The 26,320-nt window shown below is 37.4% G+C and overlaps 1 protein-coding gene across 2 annotated transcripts; it reads left to right on the forward strand.

Moving 5' to 3' along the window:
* The first annotated feature begins 257 nt into the window (after window positions 1-257).
* Window positions 258-25,432, forward strand: LOC148312261 (uncharacterized). Of its 2 annotated transcripts, none has more exons than XM_088277539.1 (13): window positions 258-488; window positions 3,901-4,151; window positions 4,793-5,020; window positions 5,751-5,930; window positions 7,447-7,670; window positions 8,599-8,727; window positions 11,110-12,294; window positions 12,852-12,984; window positions 14,238-14,341; window positions 14,702-14,793; window positions 15,109-15,585; window positions 21,009-21,165; window positions 22,259-25,432. In XM_088277539.1, the coding sequence occupies exons 1-13, from the start codon at window positions 347-349 to the stop codon at window positions 22,341-22,343; spliced, it is 3,387 nt and encodes a 1,128-aa protein (XP_088133665.1). In that variant the 5' UTR covers window positions 258-346; the 3' UTR covers window positions 22,344-25,432. The 2 variants fall into 2 exon arrangements, with proteins under 2 accessions (XP_088133665.1, XP_088133664.1); XM_088277538.1 differs by having other exon boundaries at window positions 20,934-21,165; window positions 22,259-22,689.
* The last annotated feature ends 888 nt before the right edge of the window (window positions 25,433-26,320 follow it).

Genomic DNA, 26,320 nt, shown 5'->3' on the forward strand with positions numbered 1-26,320 from the left:
AGTAGAAATTTAAATGTATCCACATTAAATGTAGTTTTTCATCAGCTGCAAAAGGGTATCAATCTATCTACATAATTTTTAAAAACACGCTTTACTTTTTAAAAATATAAGAATCCTTTTCATCCCTGAAAAAAGGCAGAATTATGGTTTATTTAAATATAGGTTCCTACTTTCTTTTATCAGATAAACGTAGAAACAGACTAGAGAGAGCATAATTTTGTATCCGTTCGTATATGGAAGTGTCGTAATCGCACGTTTTCTATGGCGAGTTTTGAAGGCTACGGGCCCTGTAAATAAATTCTGTGCCCACAAAAGACGATCTGAAATTTTCTATCCCGTATTCGAGATGTCGAATAACTCGATAGAGAGTAGAATCCAAGGGCTGGAAGAGAGATTGAGGGCTGAAAACGAGTCGCGTAACAGAGATGAGCTCTCAATAAACATAGGCGGCCCCCCAAGGTCTGCTGGCCCGAGGCATCCCAAACCAAGTAAGTCAATGTTTTCCGTCAAAATCGCCATATCTGTGACAGTCCATTTGCGTAAATCCATTTTTGAACAAACCACTATTTTGTTCGTTTATACTGCGCATAATGCGTCCGCTGCCGTGGGACAATAGTTTTATAATTTTTACTATGTATATTTAAGTAGCTATAGGTCACCTTGAGTTAATTTAGAACTTTATATCGGCAGCGGTTGCTTATTCTAATAAATATACAAGTTGTTTTCTACAAAAGGAAGTTTAATTCCTTAGTTATTCGCATAAACCTCCCCCTCTCGTGGGCGTACACCATGTACAATGTTTATTGACAAGCTGTCCATTCCTGTCAAATACCTAAAGCGACGCGAATCTTGCACTATTTTTTGCTCATTTTGTCGATTATAAAATTGAATATTATCTTTGTTATGTTTTAAAACTGCAAAAAATAATGCACTTTTTTATGATGATGGAAAAATTGCACTAAAACTAGTGACATCTTGTGGAATATTGCTAGTCACCTAATTCATGTCCTCAGATTCTTCATAAAAAAAAGATACAAACAAAATTACCAAAGCAGAGTTCTTATAATATTTTCAGATATCAAAGTTTTTTTTTTCTCCATAGTACTACACTATTATATGGTTAGCGCATTAGGCTACTGTGCTGGAAGTCCGGCTTTTATTCCCAGAAGGGTCAAAAAATATAAGTGATTTTTTACTCTTATGTTTATTTAATATTAAACTGGACCTGAAGCGCAGGACTGATTGCCTTTCACACTGTTTCCATATGACGAATTGCCTAATGCACCATTGGATGTGGATACAAATTAGAAAAAGAGGAAAATAATATATCATAGCAGTTGTTAAAAGTTATTTATTGTTATAATTAGCAACTTCTTTGTATTTTTCATTTCTTACCTGCATTGCTCCTGTTCTCTTATACAGCTGTGAAACATGGCACCTTATAAGGGCCCAGAGCAGCCGTGTACTAAGCTTTGAGAATAGGTGTCTGCGGAGAATTTTAGGCGTGCGGTGGTTTGACTTTGTGAGGAATGAGGAGATAAGGACGTAGGACGCAGCAAATCTTGGTCACAACTGTCGTCAAGAAAAGTCGATTCAGGTGGCTTGGCCATGTTCCTCGTATGCCTCCTGAGAGCCTTAATCAAGCTTGCCTCTTTTACAAGGCATCAGGTTCGCGCCGCCCAGGACGACCACTGTTGACAATTCGTCGGCAGTTCTCGTCAGAACTTCGGGCGCGGATCTGACTTGGGAGGATGCAAGGGAACTGGCAGCCGACAGAAAAGCCTAGAGACAGTTTGTGGACTCCATATGCTCCACCTAGGGAGCGGATATGGTTTAATATTGTAAAAGCCTGGAGACAGTTTGTGGACTCCATATGCTCCACCTAGGGAGTGGATATGGTTTAATATGGTTTAACAGTTTGGCGTTTTATTCAAATGAAGATAATTTGTCAAAGGTGCCTCAACTCCACAAATTGTTTGCGGGAAACCCTTAAAGGCGTCTTTTACATACTGTTGGTAGAGAGCGGGAGACGCTTATAAGCGCTCTATATCCTATTTTTTGGTAGAGGGCAAGAGACTCCAAAAAACATTGAACAGATTGGAATTGTGTTTGCGGTTACTTGTGATTAGTATACGACTCTTAATTAGTATACTAATTAGGGTCATGGTGATTGATGAAAAAACCGCCCGACAACAATGTGTTAAGATGAAGACCCATCATTTTAATACCTATAATATTGATATCTATAATACTTATATATAATTATTTGATACCTATAATAATGATATGTCATCCTTAGGGTGTTTGTGCACTACATGGAATTTTACCATTCTTGCATGTTAGTTAATAATAATAATAATAAAACCCTTATCCGCACCCCAATGGTGCATAGGGCACTGCGTAATATAAACGCAGTGTTATCTTGATCGTTTACACATGAAGGAAGGGTGATCAGCCCTCCGCTTCAGGTACCAGTCCAGGGTAATATTGAATAAATATGACAGTGAAAAAATCACTTATATTTATTTTACCTCCCTTGGGAATCGAACCCGGGACCTCCAGAACGGTAGCCGAGCATGCTGACCATTACACTACGGAGGCGGACAAAAGCATGTTAGTTAGCATGATTAAACAGATTTGCCTTAGATTGGCTTGTGCTTTTGTCTTTCTTTCTTCGGATTGGTGCGCTCTTTCGGTGCGTGATCATGGTGTGCGTAAATTTGATCACGCTGAACTGTCGTAGTCGATTTTATTTAAAAAAAACGGACTGCCGGATGGAAAAATTCCGTGTAGTGCACAGGCGCTCTTAGGGTGAATAATCCAGTGTCTGATATATGTAATAAATAATAATATAAAATTGAAGATAATTTGGTTGATCCATCTCAGAGACCGTTCTCTTGCTTGCATAATAATAGTTGGTTTGTTATTTTTTATAAGGAATGTCAGTTTTTTTTTAGGTTTTTATATATCTTAATAGTTGTTCATTGTTTGGGTGGGTTTTACTTTTTTTTAAATTATGGATTCTTTGTCTAATTGATATGATTAGACCATGAGTAATCCAGGGTTTTTTCGGTTTATATTTTGATGATTTTTGTTTGAAACTGGTATATTTAGAGGCATTCATATGTGTAGATAGTATGTCTTCAAATATATTGCAACATTCATTATACTTCTTGCATTGATATAGGTTATATAGCAGGCGCGGCCTGTCCATACATGCTGTGGATGCTCCGCATCCCTTGCATTTTAAGGAAAAAAGATTTGGACTTCTATCTGTAAACAGCAATACTGCAATTTACATATTTTGATATTTCTACAGCGACCTTAATGTGATTTTTTTTACGAAAACGGCGCTGTACAAAATCATAGAAATATTACTATTACAAAACATTGTGCCTATATCGTCCCGTCTTAGTGTTCTGTAATTATTGAGTTATGGAGCTAAATGGATTTATGGAGATAATTTTAGACAGTACCGTAGAATGGGGCTACTTGAACTTTGATGTGTTACTTGAGCCCAGTACAAAAGAGAGATTTAAATCTGTATTTGGTCTACAATTATGAACGTATCGTGACAATAAGTGTCACCTGTCAGGGAAACAATGAATCATGTCGATACGTTCATTATTGTAGACCAAATACAGATCTAAATATTTATTTTGTACTGGGCTCAAATAACACATCAATGTTCAAGTAGCCCCGTTCTACGGTACCTAATTGTATCTTGTTCGTGGGCTAGCGTCTTGATGTGCATATTTGATATCTACTACGTAGTAAGTACGAGTATAAACATTTGAAATCCAGCATCCCTTCTGCAAAAAGTCACCGACCGCCACTGTTATATAGGTATTCCCTCAACCCTTTTTTATTTTGCAATCTAACGAGACATTATCTTTGCAGTGAACTCATTATCAAACAGATCGAGACCCCGCCACATGGACCTACCCGCCTTCCCGCCAATTTCACAGGACTCCATAGAGACGGAGAAGAAATTGCGAGACCTCAAGATGAGCGGGAATTTGACCATAAACGGACAAAAGTACCGCTCGGACATAAGGGACCTCCAGCACCTGGGGGAGTTGGGCAACGGCACGTGCGGACACGTTGTCAAAATGCTGCACAAACCGTCTCAGGCAATCATCGCAGTCAAAGTGAGTTCCTTACATCATTTTTGAGTCCGTCATCCGCAGCTGGACCATGATGTTGATGAGACAGAGAAGCTCGCACGCCCAGTAGCGGAACGCGTACAGTTTGTGGCACTGCAAGTGATAAAAAAATCTTGTATTTATTTATTGAACGGCTTCTGCCTTTAACATAATACATGTATACAATATCTAATATAAAAATACACTAATGAATACACTAATAGAGTCTTAAACATAAAATAACAAATAGTAAGCACTGGTAAATACACGTCTCCTTCGGACACTATCACCGAGCAGCGAGAGAGAGTGAAACACAACGTTTAAATTTATCCATTATAACACGGAGAAGAAATGCTAAGAAAGTACAGATTTCCAGGTGGATAACAATATATTAAATAAATCTATACTTTCAAAAGCATTGGCTAACATGTGAAGCCAATATGTTAAATATGTTACCATAATATGGTAAATATGCACCTCTAAAATTTGTCGATTTGGTAGGTGTACCTTGAATAGAAAAAGTTTGCGGAACACTGTGTTAAAGTGTGTCTTATAATCCGTAGCGCCATGTAGTCTGTAAAATACGGTAAACAAGAATTAAAATTATATCAGGGCATTGAGTAGTCATCCTTCTTTATTGTCCGCAGCAAATGCGGGTGTCTGGCAACCTGGAGGAGAACAAGCGGATCCTGATGGACATCGACGTGGTGCGGCGCTCACACGACTGCCCGTACATTGTGCGCTGTCTCGGGTGCTTCACCACCGAGGCCGACGTGTGGATCTGCATGGAGCTCATGGCCAGCTGCTTCGACAAGATCCTCAAGCGCCTCGGGGGGCCCGTGCCCGAGGACATCCTGGGGAAGGTCACCGTGGCGGTAAGTCGTTATCCGCTCACCGAGAAAATAATATGCATATTGAAATTGAAATTGAAAGATCGCATTTTGACTGCGTTCAGTCTACTTCCAAATTCCTTTGGCCAACTGCTTACTGCTTTTCCATACATTAGGGTTGATACCAGTACTTGTGTACAGCAAATTTCGCTGTTAGGCTTTTATTTGCTATAACCAGGGCTTTTTTTTAAACAAACATGATCCTGGAACACACTTCACGTCAAGCTTTTTACTAAAAAATAATATATTCAAATATCATTTAAATATTCATTATAATACCATATTTTATCATTTTGACGAATTATTTAAATGGATTTTAATGACGTAAGCACAAACATTGTTTCGTCTAATTGATTTATAAATTTAATAAAAAGACATTTCGCTCACCCGTTTCAAGAATGTCCTATCATAATCGCCAATTTTCAGTTGTGCGTGTTTTCAGAATGCCCATAAAATGTACTATATCCCAGCAAAAACGGCATATTTTCAACTCAATATTTACCCGCTACAGGGCAGAAAAAGATGTTTTTTGCATTTTGAAGACCGATTTTGCATTTTAAAAAAACCCTGGAAATAGGTATCTAATTGTGGTGTGGGTTCGAACCGAGAAACTCTGACTTGAGAGTCTGCTACGCTCGTTCTCGCTCTAATTGGTGAACTTCTTGACACTTGTTCTTGTTCCAATTGGTATTTATGTGTGAACTTCTCTCTCCAGACGGTGAAGGCGCTCTCCTACCTGAAGGAGCACCACGGGGTGATGCACCGCGACGTGAAGCCCTCCAACATCCTGGTTGACACGCGCGGCAGCATCAAGCTCTGCGACTTCGGCATCAGCGGCCAGCTCGTGGACTCCAAGGCCAAGACCAGGAACGCGGGGTGCGCGGCCTACATGGCGGTGAGCCCTTCCACATTCCTTAGCCAACTAATAACCAGTTTATTCTAAGGTAACCGTTAGAGTGCCATGCAGCGCTATCGCCCTGTAAGAGTGAATTTATGTAAATTGCGATGTAGCGCTTAGGCACCGCATTGTTTGTCTGTCCCTGAGAAAGTATGTGTTATTGGGGTTCCCAATCTCTATCAGCCCGCGGCTTACTTACAAGTTTAGTATTTTGTCACGGCGCCCTACTTTAGTCAGCTATTTGGAAAAGACAATGTGAATATATGTGTATATACATATATTATATTCGAAAGAAACAGGTAGGTAGGTACCTACAATAATAGTTGGGTAAAAAGATGCTAGCTCTCAAAAAATAAATTGTTGCTTTATAGGTACCTGAGAATATTTGTTGTTTCGGATAATGATAGAGGATCGACTCACGGCGCCCCTCTTTTTTTTCTACGGCGCACCAGGGCGCCGCGGCACATACTTTGGGAACCCCTGACGTGTTTTATTTGAGTGTGGTGAAAAAATCACTTATATTTATTTGACCCTCCCCTGGGAATCGTACCCGGGACCTCCGGTACGGTAGCCCAGCGTGCTGACCACTACGGAGGCGGACATAAGGCGGACATTGTAACTATAAGTTTTATAAAACAAACCCTGAAGAGGGCAACAGGTTGTTGCTGAAACTATGCGGGATGCGCGGCCTACATGGCGGAAGCCTTTCCACAGCTTAATAACGAGCTTATTCTAAGGTGTTAAAGAGACTTTGAGAGGGGATACCGCAGCAAAAGTGGACTTAACGCTCCTCTCTTTTTTGTTCTTCATGTGCCTTGTTAGGCCCCCCCGTAGTTGGCGATCACTATAGCAAAGGCTTCGCAGTCCTGCGCCGTCCAGGACAACTCAACTCCTCTCATCCCGGTCCAGTCACGAATGTTGTGAAGCCACGATGTTGTTTTTCTGATAGGTCCTCGGCATTGAAGATTTGAAGGTTTTATGTCTTTTTTTCCCTAGTAATTGCAACAATTATTACATATATCGCTCACTCCTTTCAACAACATCATATATCAAAAATTGACAATTTTCAGTTGTGCATGTTTTCGGAATGCCCAGAAAATGTACTATATCTCAGCAATAGCGGCATATTTTTAACTTAATATGTACCCGCTACATGGCAGAAAGTGTTGTTTTTGCATTTTGAAGAAAAGGTATTGTTTAATTATTTTGTTAAATATATTAAATATTTTTCATATGGAGAAAAAAACCTTCAGGTTTTACCTAAAAAACACAGTACACACAGTAAACACAGTTGCACAGTTAAAAGTTTAACAAGTGGCTTGATATTTGTTTTTAATTATATTATATTTGTATTATATTTTTAAACTTTAAAAACGTTCTCCCGAAAAATCAAGTTTTTCGATTTATGACGTTCTTGAAAGGAGTGAGCGAATTATTATATATACAGATTATGTAGTTAAGCATGGTTTTGCTGAAGAACAGTGGTTCAAAGTCTCGTCTGAATGTTCTCTAGCCCGAGAGGATAGACCCGCCGGACCCGCAGCAGCCGGACTACGACATCCGCGCCGACGTGTGGTCGCTGGGCATCTCGCTGGTGGAGCTGGCCACGGGCATCTTCCCCTACCGGGACTGCCAAAACGACTTCGAGGTGCTGTCCAAGGTCATCGGCGAGGATCCGCCCGCGCTGCCCGAGAACCAGACCTTCTCCGAGGAGTTCAAGTCCTTCGTGGAGCAGTGGTAAACCGTTGTCTTCATTTCCTGCCGTAATATTAAAATGCGTAATCCCAAAAATTTCATATCTAGAAATCAAATAGTAAAATAGAAAAATTGTTTTACGAGTAAATATGTATTGTTAGAATTCACACAGTTATAACAATATTTAGTTGTAATAATTTTTTTTCTTTTTAATACATATTTGATCACTAAAAATCAAATTGGTTTCTAGAAAAAAATACCAGGTGGATCTTTCCCACCGATAGACTACTACAGTGACAATTATACATATTTTTTAACATTTTTTTGACACCTTAACATAAATGGGTAGAATTGTTGAATGTTACACATTTGTAAAGTCGTCACTTAACCAAGCCTATGAAGGTCGTAAACTCTGTAAATGCCCAAACTTTCGTATTCTTCTTTACCTATATTGAGATGTTAAAAAGATAACTCCTGATTGGAGATAATCCAGATTTGTGAACAAGTATTTGGACACACTCAAAATATTGTAAACATATTTTTTTATTACTTTTTTTTTGTATTCACTAAATATAAGTAAAACTTTACCTCAAAATTCAATAACTTTCCCTCAAAAAAAATCATAAAAAGTACTTTTTTACAACATGCTGATTCAGGACACCCCCGAAACCCCAGATTACTAATTTATCCTACGAGTGACGTTGTTACTAAACATTTGTCAAAAATACAACATAGAAAAAAACTTCAATAAATAAGGTAATCAAAAACATTTACTATTTAAAAAGTAATAATAATGTTCTTCGGGTTTGATAGATCACGTTATAATGAAAAAAATAATGGTACATCAGGAAGGTACAGTGAAGCAGGGGGAACATTGTTTTTTTCAAGGAATAGTCATTTTGCTATCGTGATTTTTATGATGGTTTAGTATTCTAGGGTTAATGTTGAAGTTTGTCGGATCGTGTTCCAGCCTGACCAAGAACTACCACCACCGCCCCAAGTACGCGCGCCTGCTGCAGCACCCGTTCCTGCAGCGCGCGGACGCGTCCTCGGTGCGCGTGGACTCGTGGCTGGCCTCCGTGCTGCCGCCCGCACAGTGGTAGGTATGCATGCCTCCACCCCTGTACTGTACTCGCTAACCTGACCTAACCTAACCTCTCCGCGTGAACTGAGACATCTAATATAATATAATTTATATTTGAAGCAATAACTTTGTGATTCCCCATTTTATTCTGACAGGCGCCCAGGCGTAGTTGGGTAGATGCTCGACTGCGAAACTGGCGTCGCGGGTTCGATTCCCGCCAATTGCAAATTGAATTCATGAAAGATTTATTTTCAATTGGTCTGGGTGTTTGTGATGTATTTTTCACATTAACCTTACCTATCCTTACTATCCTACCTGCAGACAAGACTCTAATAGAGGCTTTGCGGGTTATTCCTTTAAAAAAATATATATAACATTGTTTTAAAATCACCATAAATAAAAATGAACGATACGCTAATTATATATATATGGCGAGTGTTTTTGCCTAGAATTTTCACTCATGAATTACATGAAATCATAGTAACTGTAAATATAAAGAGTAAATCCACTCACGAATAGGCATAGTCTATGAAACTTAAAAAGTTGAAGCCTGAGTAGGGTCATGATAAGCGATGTTGCATAAGCTGTAGCTAGATTTGAGAGTCACTTGGATGTTATGATTTGTATATCAAACAACTTCTTGTATTTTTTTTGTTATTGTAGATGTCTTAGTTTACATGGATACTGTCGAAATATTCACAACACTATACAAAGGATATTTATTTATTATTACTTAAAGGTTTTCGGTGATATTTTTGGCTTGCCGTTCTTATTAAATAGTAACATTTTATTTATTGATTTGGCGTTTAATTTGTAGATTTCCATAATTTATATTTTAAGACAGAGTGGTATGGCCTTCTATTCTCTCTCCCTACCCCTGCTGTAAAACGGCGTGATGGTTAGTCAGTTAGTACATTTGAAATTTTTCCATCTTTTATTTGATATTATTAAAACGGTTATAAATTATATTATTTTAATACTTCGCTGTATATAAATGTCCTTTCTAGTATTGTTAATATTTTCGCGCAAGATTTACCTGTGTGGAAAAAAATAGCTGTGTGTTTATTAAAAATATACATAAATAACACAATTAAATTATCTATTGATTTGGTATTAACGTTGTGGAATGACATGTTTTTGTGATCACCTGTCGATGAAAACATCTGTAGTTTTTTAAACTAGTCGTGTGAAATTAAACTCAATAAGTGGTCTAATACAAGTGTCTAACAATGTAAATTATTATATTATTTATTGTTTCGGCATTAACTTTGTGGTACGACATGTTACAATGATTAAAGAAAACACTTGTTTTATACCACTTGAGTTTTATTAAAGACTACATGTTTCAGAAGTTAAACTTCCATCATTCAGGTCTGTGTAATAAGTCAGTTATTATACAGACCTGAATGATGGAAGTTTAACTTCTGAAACATGTAGTCTTTTAATAAAAACTCAAGTGGAATAAAACAAGTGTTTTCTTTAATCAATGTAAATTAATTAAATAACTAATCATTTGACTTTGGTCATTCAATTGTATAATTTTGTGAATGTGATAATTTAGTGAGATAACTAGAAATTTGATTTCAAATATTAATTATTTGTTTAAATACATTGTGTTGTGTAGTTTGTGTACTCCGCACTACTTTGTAGTTAAATTAATTGAAAGATTTAGTAAAATTGTACATTGAATTGATAGAATTTTTAATTACTTGTGTGACAGTGTGTTTAATTATTGTGTTTTTGTATTATGTAGTTAACTTTGCATTTGATTAGTAGGTATTTTTTATTGATTTATATTCATGCAACTTCTATAACTCACATGTATTACATTAATTGAAAATAATGGTGATCTTATATGATTTTTTTTGATAAAACATGATTCGTAATTGTGTTTAATGTCTGTTGTTAGCATAATCTATGTGGCAAATTCATAAATTTTTATTTTTTATACTTTTTTATTTTTTTTGCATTAAAAAATATAATTACAAGTACAAAATTTTTATACTATATTTTTAAAAAAAAGATTCCTCAAAGGCATGGCCTGATATGTGGGTGTATATTTTATTTTAGATATAATAAAGGGTACTGGAAGGAATACAATTGTTTAATAAATATGTAATAATAGATTGAAAGAAGCTAATATAAAACAAAAATATTTCATTGAACAAAAACCAATATGTAAATGAAAATGAAAGAAGTTAACAATAACTATATAGCATATGAGTTTTAAATTAAAAGAAGAGTCTACTTAGATCTGTTTTCTTAATAAATAATTTCAGCAAAATCTTCAATCGAAACAAATTCAAATAATAAGTGTCTATCATATAGTCTTTATAGAATAAATTAAACAGTTTTGAAGCTATGAAAAATGATTATTAACCTATTGTTTTCCAACAGCCTAGAGACGCCGCCAGTCACCCGCCGCATACATCCCGGCGCCGCAGAGGACAATCCTCTATTTAGTAATAATGTATCGCATGCCGCGCCTCAGTTCAACGGATCCAAAACCTCACACCGCCAAACGACCAACGGGCTCCCTTCGACGGTCCCCCCTCTCCTCCAAGACGAAGCCAAAACACGAACAAACGAATCCCCGAAAACGTCACCCGAATCCGAACACTCGAGGCCGAGGGACTCCGGGAAGCCCGGCCGGGACTCCCCTGACCAGAGCTTCTCCGAGTCCAGCAAGGGCTCCCTCTCGGTTGCCGACCAGAGCGCCTCGAGCCCGACCAATAGGACTTCTCCCCCGGCAGACGAGGGCGAAAGCAGCTCTTTCAGCTCCATGACCGTCGAAGGAGACTCCATCCGCGACGTCAACATGGCGTCCGTCGAAAACCTCAACTTCAAACAGATAGACGATAAGGAAAACACTAGGATTCAAAGCCCGCCTGTTGAAAGGCACGCGCCCAGGGCGCAACGAAACCCGACCCCCGAATGCTACATGCCCAACGGCTCCAACGCCAACGCACCCATCAGGCCTAATCACTACCCCCCCGCTTTGGACAACTCTCCCAAGGAGTGCTACCTGCAGCACAGGGTCCGCTCGCTGAGCAACACAATGGTCTACGGCAACAACGGCAGCGCGCGAAACCCTCCCCCCCGGTTCGTGACCGGTTCGCCAAACACGAAAAACTACTTTGCCAACTTGGAGATTCGAAATCAGCCGTTCTCCGGCGGAGGGCCGTCCAGTTTCGACAGCTACACGAATCCGAACCACGACTCGGGGGACTTTCACTCCGGATCGTATAATAGAAACTCTCCGGAAGCCGCCAGGAGGCAGTTCTTTTCTCCGAGCCGTGGCGGGAGGCCTCCGGTGGCGCACCAGTACTCCAGCCCGCATGGGAGAGAGGGCTATGAGAACGTGCCTGAGAGCCGGTTCGCGCCCAACTTCAGGGCAGACGTCCCGACCAACTACTTCACGTCCACGGCCGTGTGCACCGTGTCCCGGTTCGGGCCCGCACAGCCGCGCACGCACCTGCAGGCCGGGGGGTACCACCAGAACCCCGGCGGGAGCTGCTCCCAGCCGACCAGCTGGGAGGACTACGGAGAGAAGTTGCTATATCCTCCTTATGTCCATGCCAGGTATTTATCTCGCCATTAAACAGTATTTTAACATTAACATTCACAATAGTTATTTTTCCATTAAAAAAAAAAAGAAAAATTAAAATAGAAAAGAATTTATAATAGATTCATTATTATTCATAGTCGAATATATATTTCAAAAGGTATAATTTTTTTTGTTTAAGTTAATAAAGTAATTCATTTTGTTCATTAATGATTCTACAGTCACTTTGTGGTACTGTCTATCCATTTTTTATTTAAATTTCACTTGGTAAATACCACTATTTCTATTGAGCTACGTGTTTCATGAAATTCATTTATATCTTTCAATATGAAACAAAACGCGCAATCATACTACAGAGATTCATGTTGCATCAATAAAATGTAAATGTAGATCAATTTTTGTCAATTTTAAATCAAATCTACCCAAGAAATGTTTCTTCTTTGCTTTTTTTTACGAAGAACTGTATTTTTACTGTAAAAACTATATATTTTTGCTATTTTTGAACTTAATAAAGAATGTGTTTTAAGTATTGAAAAGTAGTCCGTCGTGTGGTGATAATAAATTTGTGGTGTAGGCCTCCCGACAAGGGCTACAACCCCGGGTTGTGGTCCCCGCAGCCCGTGGCGCGGAGATCAGCTCTGGCCAGCCGAGAGAGAGAGGACAGAGAACGCTGGAGGACTGCAGAGACTCCGCACCATCATCCGCAGGTCAGTCACTTTAATTTTAAGCATTTTATTTTTATTATGACCACCAAAGAGATGGATTGACAGCTGGGAATCAGCATCGCAAGAGGCTAATCCCTCTTAAAAATAGGCCACAAGGCCTACACCAGAGGTCGGCAGGAGGCATGCGGCTCTTTACTTAAACGTTTGCGGCTCTTCGCTCTCTTCGGACATAAACTCCAATTTCACCTTATTTCAAGCAACCTTATAACTTGGATAGACCCGCCGAATTGCTTCTATCTGCGAAAACAGTGCTAGATAGAACTTCCAAAATGGCTTCGAATGAAATAGAGCAGCGAGTCGAAGATATCAAGCTAGTTTCCGCAATATCAATTGCAACTGATGAGTCGTGAGACATTAGTGACACAGCACAAGTAAAGGGTTAAAAATCTACTTCTACATATTATGTATATGACATATCGCTCACTCTTTTCAAGAACATCATAAATCAAAAACTTGATTTTTCAGTCGATCGTTTTTAAAGTCTAAAAATATAATACAATGTATTAAAAATAAATATCAAGCCACTTATTGAACTTTTTACTGTGCAACAGATCTTTTTAGGTAAAACCTGAAGGTTTTTTTTCTCCATTTGAAAAATATTGAGTATATTTTAAAAAATAACTAAACAAAACCTTTTTAAATATTGAGGTAAAAATATGCCGTTTTTGCTGGGATTTAGTACATTTTCTGGGCATTCGGAAAACATGCACAACTGAAAATTGGCAATTTTTTATTTATGACGTTCTTGAAAGGAGTGGCTATGGAGGATATGGCTCTCTAGTTCCTTTGTTATCCTGTTTCCATGACAATTTGGCTCTTCTCACTTTACAAACTGCCGACCCCTGGCCCACACCAAGCAGCAGAAGAAGAAGAATAATAAATAAAAGATGTCATAATTACACTGCGAACTGGAAATATCGCGACCGATATGAAACGCGGCGATCAGGATAAATGGATTTTTTCTTGAATGTTTTCCGCAGATACTTTGTGGCACATTTTATAATATCTTTATAAGATTAACTAACTTTGTTTTCACCACTTTTTTTATTAATACAATTTAACCTACCGGTTTCAACAATACCTTGTCATCATCGGGGTTTATTTTAAATCAAAAACATTTAGGATTTTTATGAAGTGTGTGGAAGTTTTTGGTGAGAGTATTTTAATTTCATTTTATAAAGGATAATTGGAATTTGAAATATTAGTTGCCGGATGAAATATGTTTGATGTTGCAGGTGCAGGGGAACACAAGCCCCATAGTCCTGCAGAGGTTCTACCACCAGCAGAGCCAGAGAAGGAGCAGAAGAGATTTGAGAGATGCCAGTCCTAGACAGAGAAGGTATTTTAGTACTATGTATCATACATTTGGCATCTTCCATGCAAACAAGTCTTGTTAATTTAATTTATATTTGAAGTACTAAATTTGTGATTTTCCATTTTATAATAAAAATGTAAACTTTGTTTTAAAATCACTATAAATATTTTATTCTAACTTAATTATAATGTCCACCGGTTTCGAAGCTAACCGCTTCTTCAAGACTGATTAATACTTAAAAACACATTTAATAAAAAAAAAAATATTTTAAACACTAATCAATATTGTCTAATAATCACTAATAATCAGTCTTGATTAATACTAAAAGTAAAAGTAATAGTTTGTTTGCAGGATACAGTAAATAATTTGTAATCTATTTTCCAGCAGTGTTAGCAGAGAAGCCAGTGTGGGGCGATCTCCCGAACCGCCTAGGAGGGCCCACAGAGACCCTAGCAATGGCAGAACCGATGGCTCACGTAAGTTTCAATTATTCTTATTTTAAGATTTAAATCTGTATTTGGTCTACAATAATGTAATAACATATAAGTGCCACCTGTCAGGGAAACAATGAATCATGTCGATACGTTCATTATTGTAGACCAAATACAGATCTAAATATTTTTGTTTGTACTGGGCTCAAGTAACACATCAAAGTTCATGTAGCCCCGTTCTACAGTACCTCTATTAATCAATATGTAATGTTAATGAGCAACGTTCACAGAAACATTAACAATCGTATTTATAGTTAGGTTTATGTTTTGATTGTAACAAAGTGATTCTTGGCCGTGTAGCGCACCGAGATCAGCAGTCTCTGCGCGAAAGGCTGGAGAGGGAGAGAATACCGACTGAATCGTACCTGCCAGAAAGGGACGGCAGACAGACCTTCATGGATAGAGACAGGCAGCCCGACCTCATTAGGCCGCCGCACAGGTACGAGCGAGACGCCCGCTACTCCCAGGAGGAAAAGGACAATGCGGCCAAGGAGAGGTTCGAGATAAGACACAAGAGGAGAGAGATAGAGAATGGGGACAGGAGCGACAAGGACGACAACAGCGACCGGGACAACCTCTACAGCCCCAGAGAGAGATTCGAATACAGAATGCAGGAGCGGAAGAACAACAAGGAGGTCTACCATCACTCGCGAGAGAGGGAGAGGAGAGAAGAGCCGAATGGAGACGCCCACAGGGGGGAGAGAGATGACAGCAGCGGACCCAGTCCGCTCACTCCGCGGAAACACGGGAAGGCCCACAAGGACAAGGACGATCAAGGTATTGTGTTATTTCTCACTTTAAATATATTTTTTGTTTACTAAATGTGGCAAGAAATGAAAATGATTTCAATACATGAGAATCCCTTGCGTGTAAAGTTGGTCTTCTTAGCATCAGAATAATCTATTTTATACTAGCACCGGTGATCCCAGCTGGATATATATCTCTTTTCTTTAACTGCACATTGTTAATAATAAGTCTCGTTCATGTACCATCTACTTATCACACAAAACTTCAGATGTAAACACAGTCAGTGTGACTAACTTTGCAAATATCAAACAGCACTGTGCATGCCTACCTATCACACAAAACTTATCAAACAGCATCGCGCATGCGCCAACCTTCTTTCAAACAAAATATAACCTCTCATTTCGTCATTTGCATTGATAATGAATACCTTTCACTCTTTGCATACATATAGGCACATGAGTATCTAGTATTCAAACTGACGTTTCAATTCCAGATACTCATCCCAGTCAACGACTCATGAATCACTAATAACGCACTTAATGAAAATGTTTGTATAACCACATGATCAAAAATGCAGAAACACATTGTACAAAATCAAACAAATACTGTAATATTTCGTAATAAAAAATCTACAACCTACTCTTAATGTCTGTAAAATCATTAAATAAAAAAACTTCACGATTCCATGACTCACTAATACAAACAAACACTAACTAAACAAGTATTGTAAAATGTGCCCTCTGCACGGAATATCCAAGTTGGGACACATCGCTCACCCTTTCAACAACGTTATATATAAAAAATCGTCAATTTTCAGTTACGCATGTTTTCGGAATGCCAGGAAAATGTACTATATCCCAGCAAAAGCGGCATATTTTTAACTTTATATTTACCCGCTACAGGGCAGAAAGTGTTGTTTTTGCATTTTGATGAAAAGGTATTATTTAGTTTTTTTTAAAAAAATATAGTAAATATTTTTCAAATGGAGAAAAAACATTCAGGTTTTACCTAAAAAGATCTGTTGCACAGTAAAAAGTTCAATAAGTGGCTGATATTTATTTTTAATACATTTATGATATACATTTTATTATATTCTTAAACTTTAAAAACGATCTCTTAAAAAATCAAGTTTTTGAAAAATGTTGTTGAAAGCAGTGAGCGACATGACACTTAAATGCAGAATGCAGGTATAAAATAGACCTATTTTACGGCAATTAAATTATTGAATTTATAAGAAAACATAAAGTCTTAAAATTATTAAAGAAACCAACACTGTTTTGATGACTTTTAAATTTTATTTGATTATTTCATATAATTGTAATTTGCTATTAATATGTAATTTTTTTTACATACAGTGTTTTTCATTTTCTCTCAAATTCATCCTAGAATTACATAGTGTACATTTTAGTTTAAAAAATCATTTCTGTCTTTATGTGTTGCTTCATTATTTCATCTTTGCCTAGATTGATTTCTATGTATCGTCATAAATCATCATCTCATATATCCCCAGATAAAAACTGATAACTTTAGTGCAAAAACAATCTAATTTATGTACATATTAGTGAAGACTCACTAATTATTATGTTGACTCGGTTAGACATTGAATCCCGGACCTTTTGGATGGTAGGCACATGTCTTATCGCTGCACCACACTTCCATCTAAATGCTAAAATGCAGTAAATTATATCATTTATTAATTTGGCATTTACTTTGTGCAATAATATAATGATTTAACTATATAAATAAAACACTTGCAAAAGACCACTTTTTGAATTTATTAATTTAAACATAATTAGTTTCTAGAACTACAGATGTTCCCATTAATAGGTGAAAATACAAACTGGAAACGAAAAATACAAATAGTCTGTATCTTCATCTGTTGATGAGAGCATCTAGTTCAATTCAATTCAATTCAATTCAAACCCTTATCCGCACCCCAATGGTGCATAGGGTACTGCATTATATAAACACAGTGTTATCTTGATCATTAACACGAAGGAAAGGTGATCAGCCCTCCACTTCAGGTACAAGTCCAGGGTAATATTGAATAATTATTAGAGTGAAAAAATCACTTATATTTATTTGACCCCCCCTGGGAATCGTACCCGGGACCTCCAGTATGGTAGCCCAGCGTGCTGACCACAACGGAGGCGGACATAAGGCGGACATTGTAACTATAAGTTTTATAAAACAAACCCTGAAGAGGGCAACAGGTTGTTGCCGAAACTATGCGGGATGCGCGGCCTACATGGCGGTAAGCCATGTAGGCAAAATATAGTGAAAAAAATCACTTATATTTATTTGACCCCCCCTGGGAATCGAACCCGGGACCTCCAGAACGGTAGCCGAGCGTGCTGACCATTACACTACAGAGCCGGAGCTAGTTCACTACATATTATTGTATTTCTGAAAGTAGCTCACATCCTTATTGAGTTTGGAGACTACTGCTGTAGACAATTGACTCTACCCTATTTTCAATTGTTATTTCGCTAAAGTTATCAGTTAAATTATGCCAGTTCATTCTAGATGCATTCATGTATTGTGAAATACGGAGCTGTGTTAATATTTTTATTAAAATGGCACAAACAGGATTTTATATATATATATTATGGCTTCTAGTTATTTTATATATATTATAAGGGAATTATGTAGATGGCCCGCTATTGTATATCTTAACCCCACACGCCTCTATATCAATTTGCTTAGCTTCAACGTACTGTACACACTTTTTAACATAAATGTTAATGGACTGGTAATGTATATATTTATTTATTTAAATATCCAGGAAAGTAAACATTATAGGGTAGGATATGTTGAGGTGTTTAAAAATTATAAAAATCTATGCCGTCTGGCAACACCATGTTAGATCATGCATAAAACTTTTATTTATTGTTTCGGCATTCACTTTGTGGTAAGACATGATGTAATTGTAAAAGAAAAACACTTGTTTTTTTCCACTTATATTTATTTTATCTTGACAACTAGTTTCACAGAATAAAGTTAAAGTTAGTGTAACAGAAGCTACAGATGCTTCCATCTTTGGGTCTGAATATAAACATTATATTTTATATTTTTTATAAACCAAACTATTATTTATTTTTGTAGCTTCCACACTAGTGTTTAAAATAAAATAAATATAACTTAAGTGGTAAAAAACAAGTATATTTCTTTTACAATTCCATCATGTCTTACCACAAACTATTCAGATGCCAGTGACTCTATCCAATGTCATATGACAATATCCTCGAAATTTTGTGATAATAGAGGGACAGGACTGAGAAATAAAACTTAGAAATAAAATAAGTAAAACTTAAGAATTCATGAAAACCTCGAAAAATAGCGACAAGTGAAACGATCTACTGGCATCAAACAAAATAATCCCGATATACTTTAAAAAGATTTAAAAAAGAATAGTACCTATTGTTTACATTTTTTTACTAAATATTGATTTATTTTCTAAATATCCTATTACATAATATGAATGATTTAGCATTTTTATGAGATTTATGTAATATCCAATGTAAAAATAATATTCATGGGTCATTTTATTCAAAACATTTTCACAGTTATTTCTCTTTACATCGTTCAGTGCCTCCTAGATACTAAATACAATGCCGTGGTGCAAAATAGGTTCAACACTGCACATGATCTATTAAAAAATGTCTGAAACTTTAATATGGTTTCATAACGCTCCAATTTGTTGGTTTATACTTTTATTGGTTTAAAATGACAAAAAGTTTGTCAGTATTTAAATTAATATATATATATTTTTTTAATGTGTGTGATGTAAAAATAAAAATATACTAACTTGATATAATGTGTTTTTACAGAAATATTAAAAAAATGTTTTTATTAATAAGGGATATTGTTGAATTGTCAACCACGGCTTTGTATTTGATATAGAAAACACTGGTTCACTGTCTCATTTTGTAAAACGCTCTTCATGAAATGGTGTCAACAAGAAATGTGCCATAGAAATGATAACTTAAAGATAGATTTAAGTGTTTTGCTAAGAATGTAAATTAATATGCTTACTTTCTACATCTTAAAAATCATTTGATAGAAGAACCAATAAAATTGAATAAGGATCTATTTATGATTAAATTTGCTTTTACGCTTTGGCTGTTTCCAGATATGACGATATCGCCGCATTTCGCAAATTCACTATAAAATGCAATGTTTCACACGGACATATGTCTCAGTTACGTTACCTGAACATTCCTGGTATTTTATCGTTATACAAAAAAACCTCCAATGTGAAAAATTTGTCAAACAATTTTATAATTACAAGATAACACTGCGTATATATGATGCAGTGCCCTATGTACCATCGGGTGCGGATAAGGGTTTGAGGAAGTATGGCAATTCATACTTAGGAAGTATGGCATTAACTTTGTGGAATGACATGTTGATTATTTTAATAATTAAACATTTGTATAATACCACTTACATATTGGGTTTTATTTCATTGCATACAACTCGTTTCAAAAACTAAAGTTCAGTTTAGTTTTCACTTTAGTTTCGAAACTAGTTGTGTGTCATCAAATAAAACTCCATAAGTGTTATTATACAGGTGTTTAATTTTTAAAATAATATAAATACATATTTCTATCTGTTATTCAAAATTGTAAATCTGGCACATTGAAGGTTTTTTGGTGCAAGTGAATTGGTGATAATCGTCGTATATTGGAAAAGCGCGAAAGCTTTGGTCGCCTGATCCCGCTTTCACTGTCACATTTCTGTTGAGACGTCCGCACCGCATAACCCACCGACTTGTCTGTATGTATCCCTAACCTGAGTTTTTGTTTGCAAACCCGTAAATGCCCATTTGGCACGCCCGTTCACTGGCTATGTGTTGTGTACTCGCCTCGCCACCGCTCCGGAACACTCCCGCACGCTACTATCTACACGGGGGGCCTATGGAATCTGGATTTGTATCACATTTTCTTTTTCTTCTTATTTTATCCGTGTTGTTAATATCGCCACTCTCAATTTCTATTTTACGCTCATCTCGATCGATCGCTTTATCTTGTATTTGTTTTCTTATTTTTGCTTGCTTTTTTTACGTTGGCATTGTCTGCATGCGGCAATATTACTTTTTGAATATCTCGTTCGATACTTTTCAATTTGATAAATTTGTCTTTTGAAATTTTGTAATATCACAATTTGCACATTCGAATGCGTACCTCTTTTTTACGTATATATTTTTTTTGTGTATTTGTGATTTGTTTTGTTTGCGACGTAATTCTTGGATCATTTATTTTTTATACATTCTCGCACCCTTTTGAATCACTTTATAAAAAAAAAATATTTGGGTTACGTTGATTTTCACGCTGCCGATGAAAACAAAACAAATTGCGATGATGCAAAAAAAACAGGCTGGCTCAATTCGATAGCCGGCCTGATGAAAAGGAGGTTCACGTCGTATGTGAAAATGCATTTGGGTGGGTCAGGAGCTCACAGCGATAGAGGAGGCGGTGGCCACGGCTCCAGGGACGGGGCTGCCAGGTCAGGGAGGTTCGCGGCGAGTCCGCGGCGAGTAGCGGACTGCGATGACTCCGCGACGGGCCAAATCAACAAGGATGGACACACCTATGTGCCTGCTATGAGGTGAATATCTATTTGAAATCTATCAACTGTAAACAGATCAAATAAACATTTTGACATCTCACAATATGGATGAAGAAGTATGTGGTTAGTTCAGGGGTTCCCAAAGTGTGCGCCGCGGCGCCCTGGTGCGCCGAAGAAAGTCAAGAGGGGCGCCGTGAGTCGATCCTCTATCATTATCCGAAACCACAAATATTCTAGGGTACCTATAAAGCAACAATTTCTTTTTTGAGAGATAGCATCTTTCTACCCACTACTTACTATTATTGTAGGTACCTACCTATTTCTTTCGACTATAATATATGTATCATATATACACACATATCTTTCATATAAATAGTCACATTGTCTTTTCAAAATAGCTTGCTAAAGTAGGGCGCCGTGACAAAATACTAAACTTGTAAGTGCGCCACGCGCTGAAAAAGATTGGGAACCCCTGGGTTAGTTAGTTAAAATTATACTTATAATTATTGTAAATAATTTTAACTAACAGTATGAAGGCTGTATGGAGATTGGATTTATACTCGGAGAAGACCAAATGCCGCCTATACAATGCCTGCATTGCTTCTGTTCTCTTATATGACTGTAAAACATGACACCTTACAAGGGCCCAGAGCAGCCGTGTACTGAGCTTGAGAATAGGTGTCTGCGGAGAATTTTAGGTGTGCGGTGGTTTGACTTTGTGAGGAATGAGGAGATGCGTAGGACGCAGCAAATCTTGGTTACAACTGTCGTTAAGAAAAGGTGATTCAGTTGGCTTGACCTTATACTCCGCATGCCTCCCGAAAGCCTTAATAAAGCTTGCCTCTTTTACAAGGCATCCCAGGACGAACACTGCTGACAATTCGTCGGCAGTTCTCGTCAGATCTGACTTGGGAAGATGCAAAGGAGCTGGCAGCCAATAGAAATGCCCGGAGACAGTTTGTGGACTCCATATGCTCCACTTAGGGAACGGATATGGTTTAATTAATTAATAATTATAATACTTGTACTTAAAGATTAAGAATATTCTGTAATTTGCTATAAAATTCAGTCTTAGTTAGATCCTCTGTGATAAAAGACCCCGGTCTTACGAATTGAACAATTCTCTTCCCAGATATGGAGTCCCCCAGCCGCCGCCCCGGAGGGCCACCGAGTCGTGGAGCTTACCCGGATCCCCGCTGCCCGCGCGGCCCTCGTAACACCTCCCCCCGGTGGACACGCGCGCCCCTATCGCGGCCACCTAACCCCACCTGCCCACGCTGCACACACGCTACGCGCACTGCACTCGTATCGCGCTTCCCAATCGGCCAAAACTCGAACAGGCATGTCTGGTTCTAGTAATGAAAGCACGCGGCATGCTGAGTGAGATATGAGCAGCCTCATGAATAGTGTTGTCCACGATGTTGTTCAGTACATGTAACTTAATGTTGTTTGTACAACTTATAAAAAGCACTACAGTGAAACCTCTATCTATTGTCCCGTGAATAATCGTTTTCTCGTATTTGTCGTTTATTTCTTCTATTCCCAATTCATTTCATACAAAAATAGGTCACATCGATCGTTTCTCTATCGCTATTTTACCGCATTCATCGTTTGAATTACGCTGCAAATTTGGTATATTTTGTCTTTGTTTTTTTACATTCTTCTCCATTTTGTTACATTCAACGACAATATTCCAACGTGTGGGATGGAAACTATTGAATGCTTGTGTGACGCAAGGTCAACAGATACAGCAGAAAAGGTCAATATTAATGAAGAGCAGCCGCTACCTGGACCTTCATTTTCAAAAGCATGAACTCTTTCTTTAAATTCACATCTAAAAATTGTTTTCTTTTTAGAATTTTAACCTAGCAATGGTTACGCAGATTGGAAGGACGGTATTTTTACTCGATCATATCTCCTTGTGCATTGACTTTTTAATCTTCTTCTTCTTTTTCTAGATCCTAAGGATCTGTTTGTGCCTCCGCTTGTAGCTCTTGGGATGTTGACTTCCAGCTGTCTTTCCACCTTTTTGGAGGTCTGCCTGGGGGTCTGCGTCCTTCAGGGATTCCTTGAAGGGCGATACGTGGAAGTCTGTCATCTGTCATTCTGTTTAAATGATCATTCCAGTATCGCTTTCGTTGTCGTCCCCACCTCACGATATCCTCTGTCTTACACATGCTCCGGATGTCGGTATTTCTTACTCCGTCTCGCAATGTGTTTCCAGTTACGGATCGGAGAGTTTTCATCTCGGAGGTTTGAAGTCGAGATTTTGTTCTAGAAGTATCTGCATTTTTATAATACAGCGAAATATCTGCACTTTTTAATCCCGCATTCATAGTTTATTTCAATAGGTCCCTTTAAAAACGATAGATAGAGGTTTCACTGTATATAATTTTCTGCCAGTCAGGGATAAAGCACTTAAGTTATGACAATGTGCACTTTTCAGTGTCATAATAATTTTGGACGCTAATCACAAAATCTTTACCACACTAATACTGTAATAAAGCGTGTACATTTAAAAGTGGCTATGATTTAAACGCAATATAAATTGTATTGTGTCTTGGCTCGGCAGTAAATTTGTTCTGAATCCCCAATGAAAATAATATTTATCTCGGATTTTTTAAAGCAAAGATAAAAATATTTTTCTTAGCAAAGCACTCTCAATGTACATGATCATTAAATTGTTTTGAAATCGGGGCCATTTTAATTATTTAAAATTTGTATGAAATATTTTATTTTGGCTCCATTTCAGTACCCAGATCTCTTTGAATTTATTTGACATATGCATCGTGAACTTTGACTGCGTTTTCGAAGTTTGTGGCCGCATTGGGATGCGAGAAGACGAGGTGTTTATTTTACGTTTGTAGATGTTTGGTTGGTCCGTCAGTGCTGCCATATGAACCCAGATTCTCTCTTTCGTGTTGCCATACAAATAAACTAAATATTTTCTACAGTTAATATTTAGGCCATCTATTTTTTAAATGCATTCAAAGAAATCGGCTAGATTTGTAGCGTAGTTAAAGACTTCGGTTAATTTTCAGTCAACAGATGTTATGTTAAGGTGATTTATAATTTAGTGCAATAGTATTATGATATATTTTTGAGGTTATGTTTTCAACTGTGAAATGCAGACCGACCGACCGACCCAATGCCAAAAAAATATTTAAAGGGTAAAAGTCTAATTTTGAGAACTTTCCATAAGTCTCTAGTGCCTTGTCAGATTAAAATACAAATTAAGCTAGTTATAAAGGGTCCGCCATCTAAAGTTTTTTTTTTCAACTAGTGCTTATTTCGTGAATGGTAACACTTAGCTCATGTCTGATTTGACAGATAATTAGTTTTATCCTTCCGCTGAGCGAATATGGTTGTGTATACGCTTGAACAACGCTGGGAAATATTGCGACATTACTTTGAAAATCATAGTAATGTTGCAGAATGTGTGCGAAAATTGCGTACGGTTTTTGGAAGAAGAGAAGCACCGTCAGCTCCGTATGTTCGTTATCTTGTAAAAAAAGTGAAAGAAACTGGCATCCTCATCGATAAACCAAAGCGTGAAAAGCCAAAAACAGTGCGTACACCCGAGAATATCGATGTTGTGGCAGAAAGTGTGCGTGAAGCGCCATCAACATCAATTCACCGTCGTTCTCAACAATTGAACATTTCGGAGACATCATTGAGACGAATTTTGCATAAAGACCTTGGTATGACGCCATACAAAGTCCAATTGGTTCAGGAGTTGAAGCCAACTGACCATCCAATGCGTTTTCGCTTCGCTGAGTGGGCCTGCGATCGACTTACAGAAGATGCCGATTTTGCCAAAAAAATCATCTTTTCGGATGAAGCTCATTTTGATCTTGGCGGGTATGTAAACAAGCAAAATTGTCGTATTTGGGGCACAGAAAACCCGCACGCATACATTGAAAAGCCGGTACACCCAAAACGAGTCACTGTTTGGTGCGGATTTTGGTCCAGAGGCATAATTGGGCCATTTTTCTTTGAAAATGAGCAAGGAGTGGCCGTTACAGTCAATGGCGATCGTTATCGGGCCATGTTGAACGGATTTTTGTTCACAAAAATTGAAGAGGAGGATATTGGCAACATTTGGTTTCAACAGGACGGCGCTACGTGCCACACAGCCGAAGCTACACTCGATGTTTTGCGCCCTTTTTTCAAAAAAAAAAAGTTATTTGGCGGACCCTATAGATAGATGTGATGAGGAAAAAATTCAAACTAATATAATTTAAACTCAAATATAGACAAATTTAAAATTATTAAAAACCAGATTCTAATTGGTCCAGGAAAAAAACACATTTTACTATAACTTTATTACTTTTTTTTTTTTCAATTTTTATAAAATTATATTGATCCATCAACTACAGTATGAGACTTGAAGCCTTACAAAAAAAGAGAAATTAATTGATTACAAATTTCATAAGTATTTTTGTCATGCTTTTTTATTGTAAAACATATACCATTTTAAATTAAAGCAAAGAAATTATATGTTATCGATTTTCAAAAACATCTTTAATTTCTTCTTTAAGTGAATTAAAATGTTATGAGATGTTATCAATCCTTCTCCAATTATTTGGTTACACCAAATTACGAGGCAATCTTTTATACAAGCTACCAAGTTTGTATATTTTTGTAATCTTTTTGTAAAAAAATGGCATTTGGGTCGGAATGCCGTGTCGCGTTATTACATGAGTGTTCGTAACTTGTGTCAATGTGATTGTAATTTTAGGTTATACATTTATCTGTATGTCGGAAGGGTAAGGTCCTATTTATATGTTGTCAATTTTTCAGAATCAAAAAAAAATACTTGAAATGTTTTTTTACAATGATTTAAACGTAGCAAGAGTGATTTGTACGCATGAAATATACCCTTATTCATTGAGATTCTATTTAAAATTACTTTTAATAATGCGAAGCATGTCCGCCTCCGTAGTGTAATGGTCAGCATGCTCGGCTACCGTTCTGGAGGTCCCGGGTTCGATTCCCAGGGGGTTTTAATAAATATAAGTGATTTTTTCACTCTAATATTTATTCAATATTACAATGGACTGGTACCTGAAGTGGAGGGCTGATCACCTTTCCTTCATGTGTAATCGATCGAGATAACACTGCGTTTATATGAAGCAGTGCCCTATGCACCATTGGGGTGCGGTAAGGGTTTTATTATTATTATTTAATAATA

The sequence above is a fragment of the Brachycentrus maculatus genome, unplaced genomic scaffold (genome assembly GCF_059751285.1).
Source record: "Brachycentrus maculatus isolate JH-2025_06_01 unplaced genomic scaffold, ASM5975128v1 h1tg000046l, whole genome shotgun sequence".
Taxonomy (NCBI): Eukaryota; Metazoa; Arthropoda; class Insecta; order Trichoptera; family Brachycentridae; genus Brachycentrus; species Brachycentrus maculatus.

Excerpts from the sequence above, each read along its gene's own strand:
- LOC148312261 (XM_088277538.1), top strand. The coding sequence starts at position 347 with ATGTCGAATAACTCGATAGAGAGTAGAATCCAAGGGCTGGAAGAGAGA. Across the intron at positions 5,021-5,750 it reads TGGGGAAGGTCACCGTGGCG|ACGGTGAAGGCGCTCTCCTA; the intron begins GTAAGTCGTTAT and ends TTCTCTCTCCAG. Across the intron at positions 7,671-8,598 it reads AAGTCCTTCGTGGAGCAGTG|CCTGACCAAGAACTACCACC; the intron begins GTAAACCGTTGT and ends ATCGTGTTCCAG.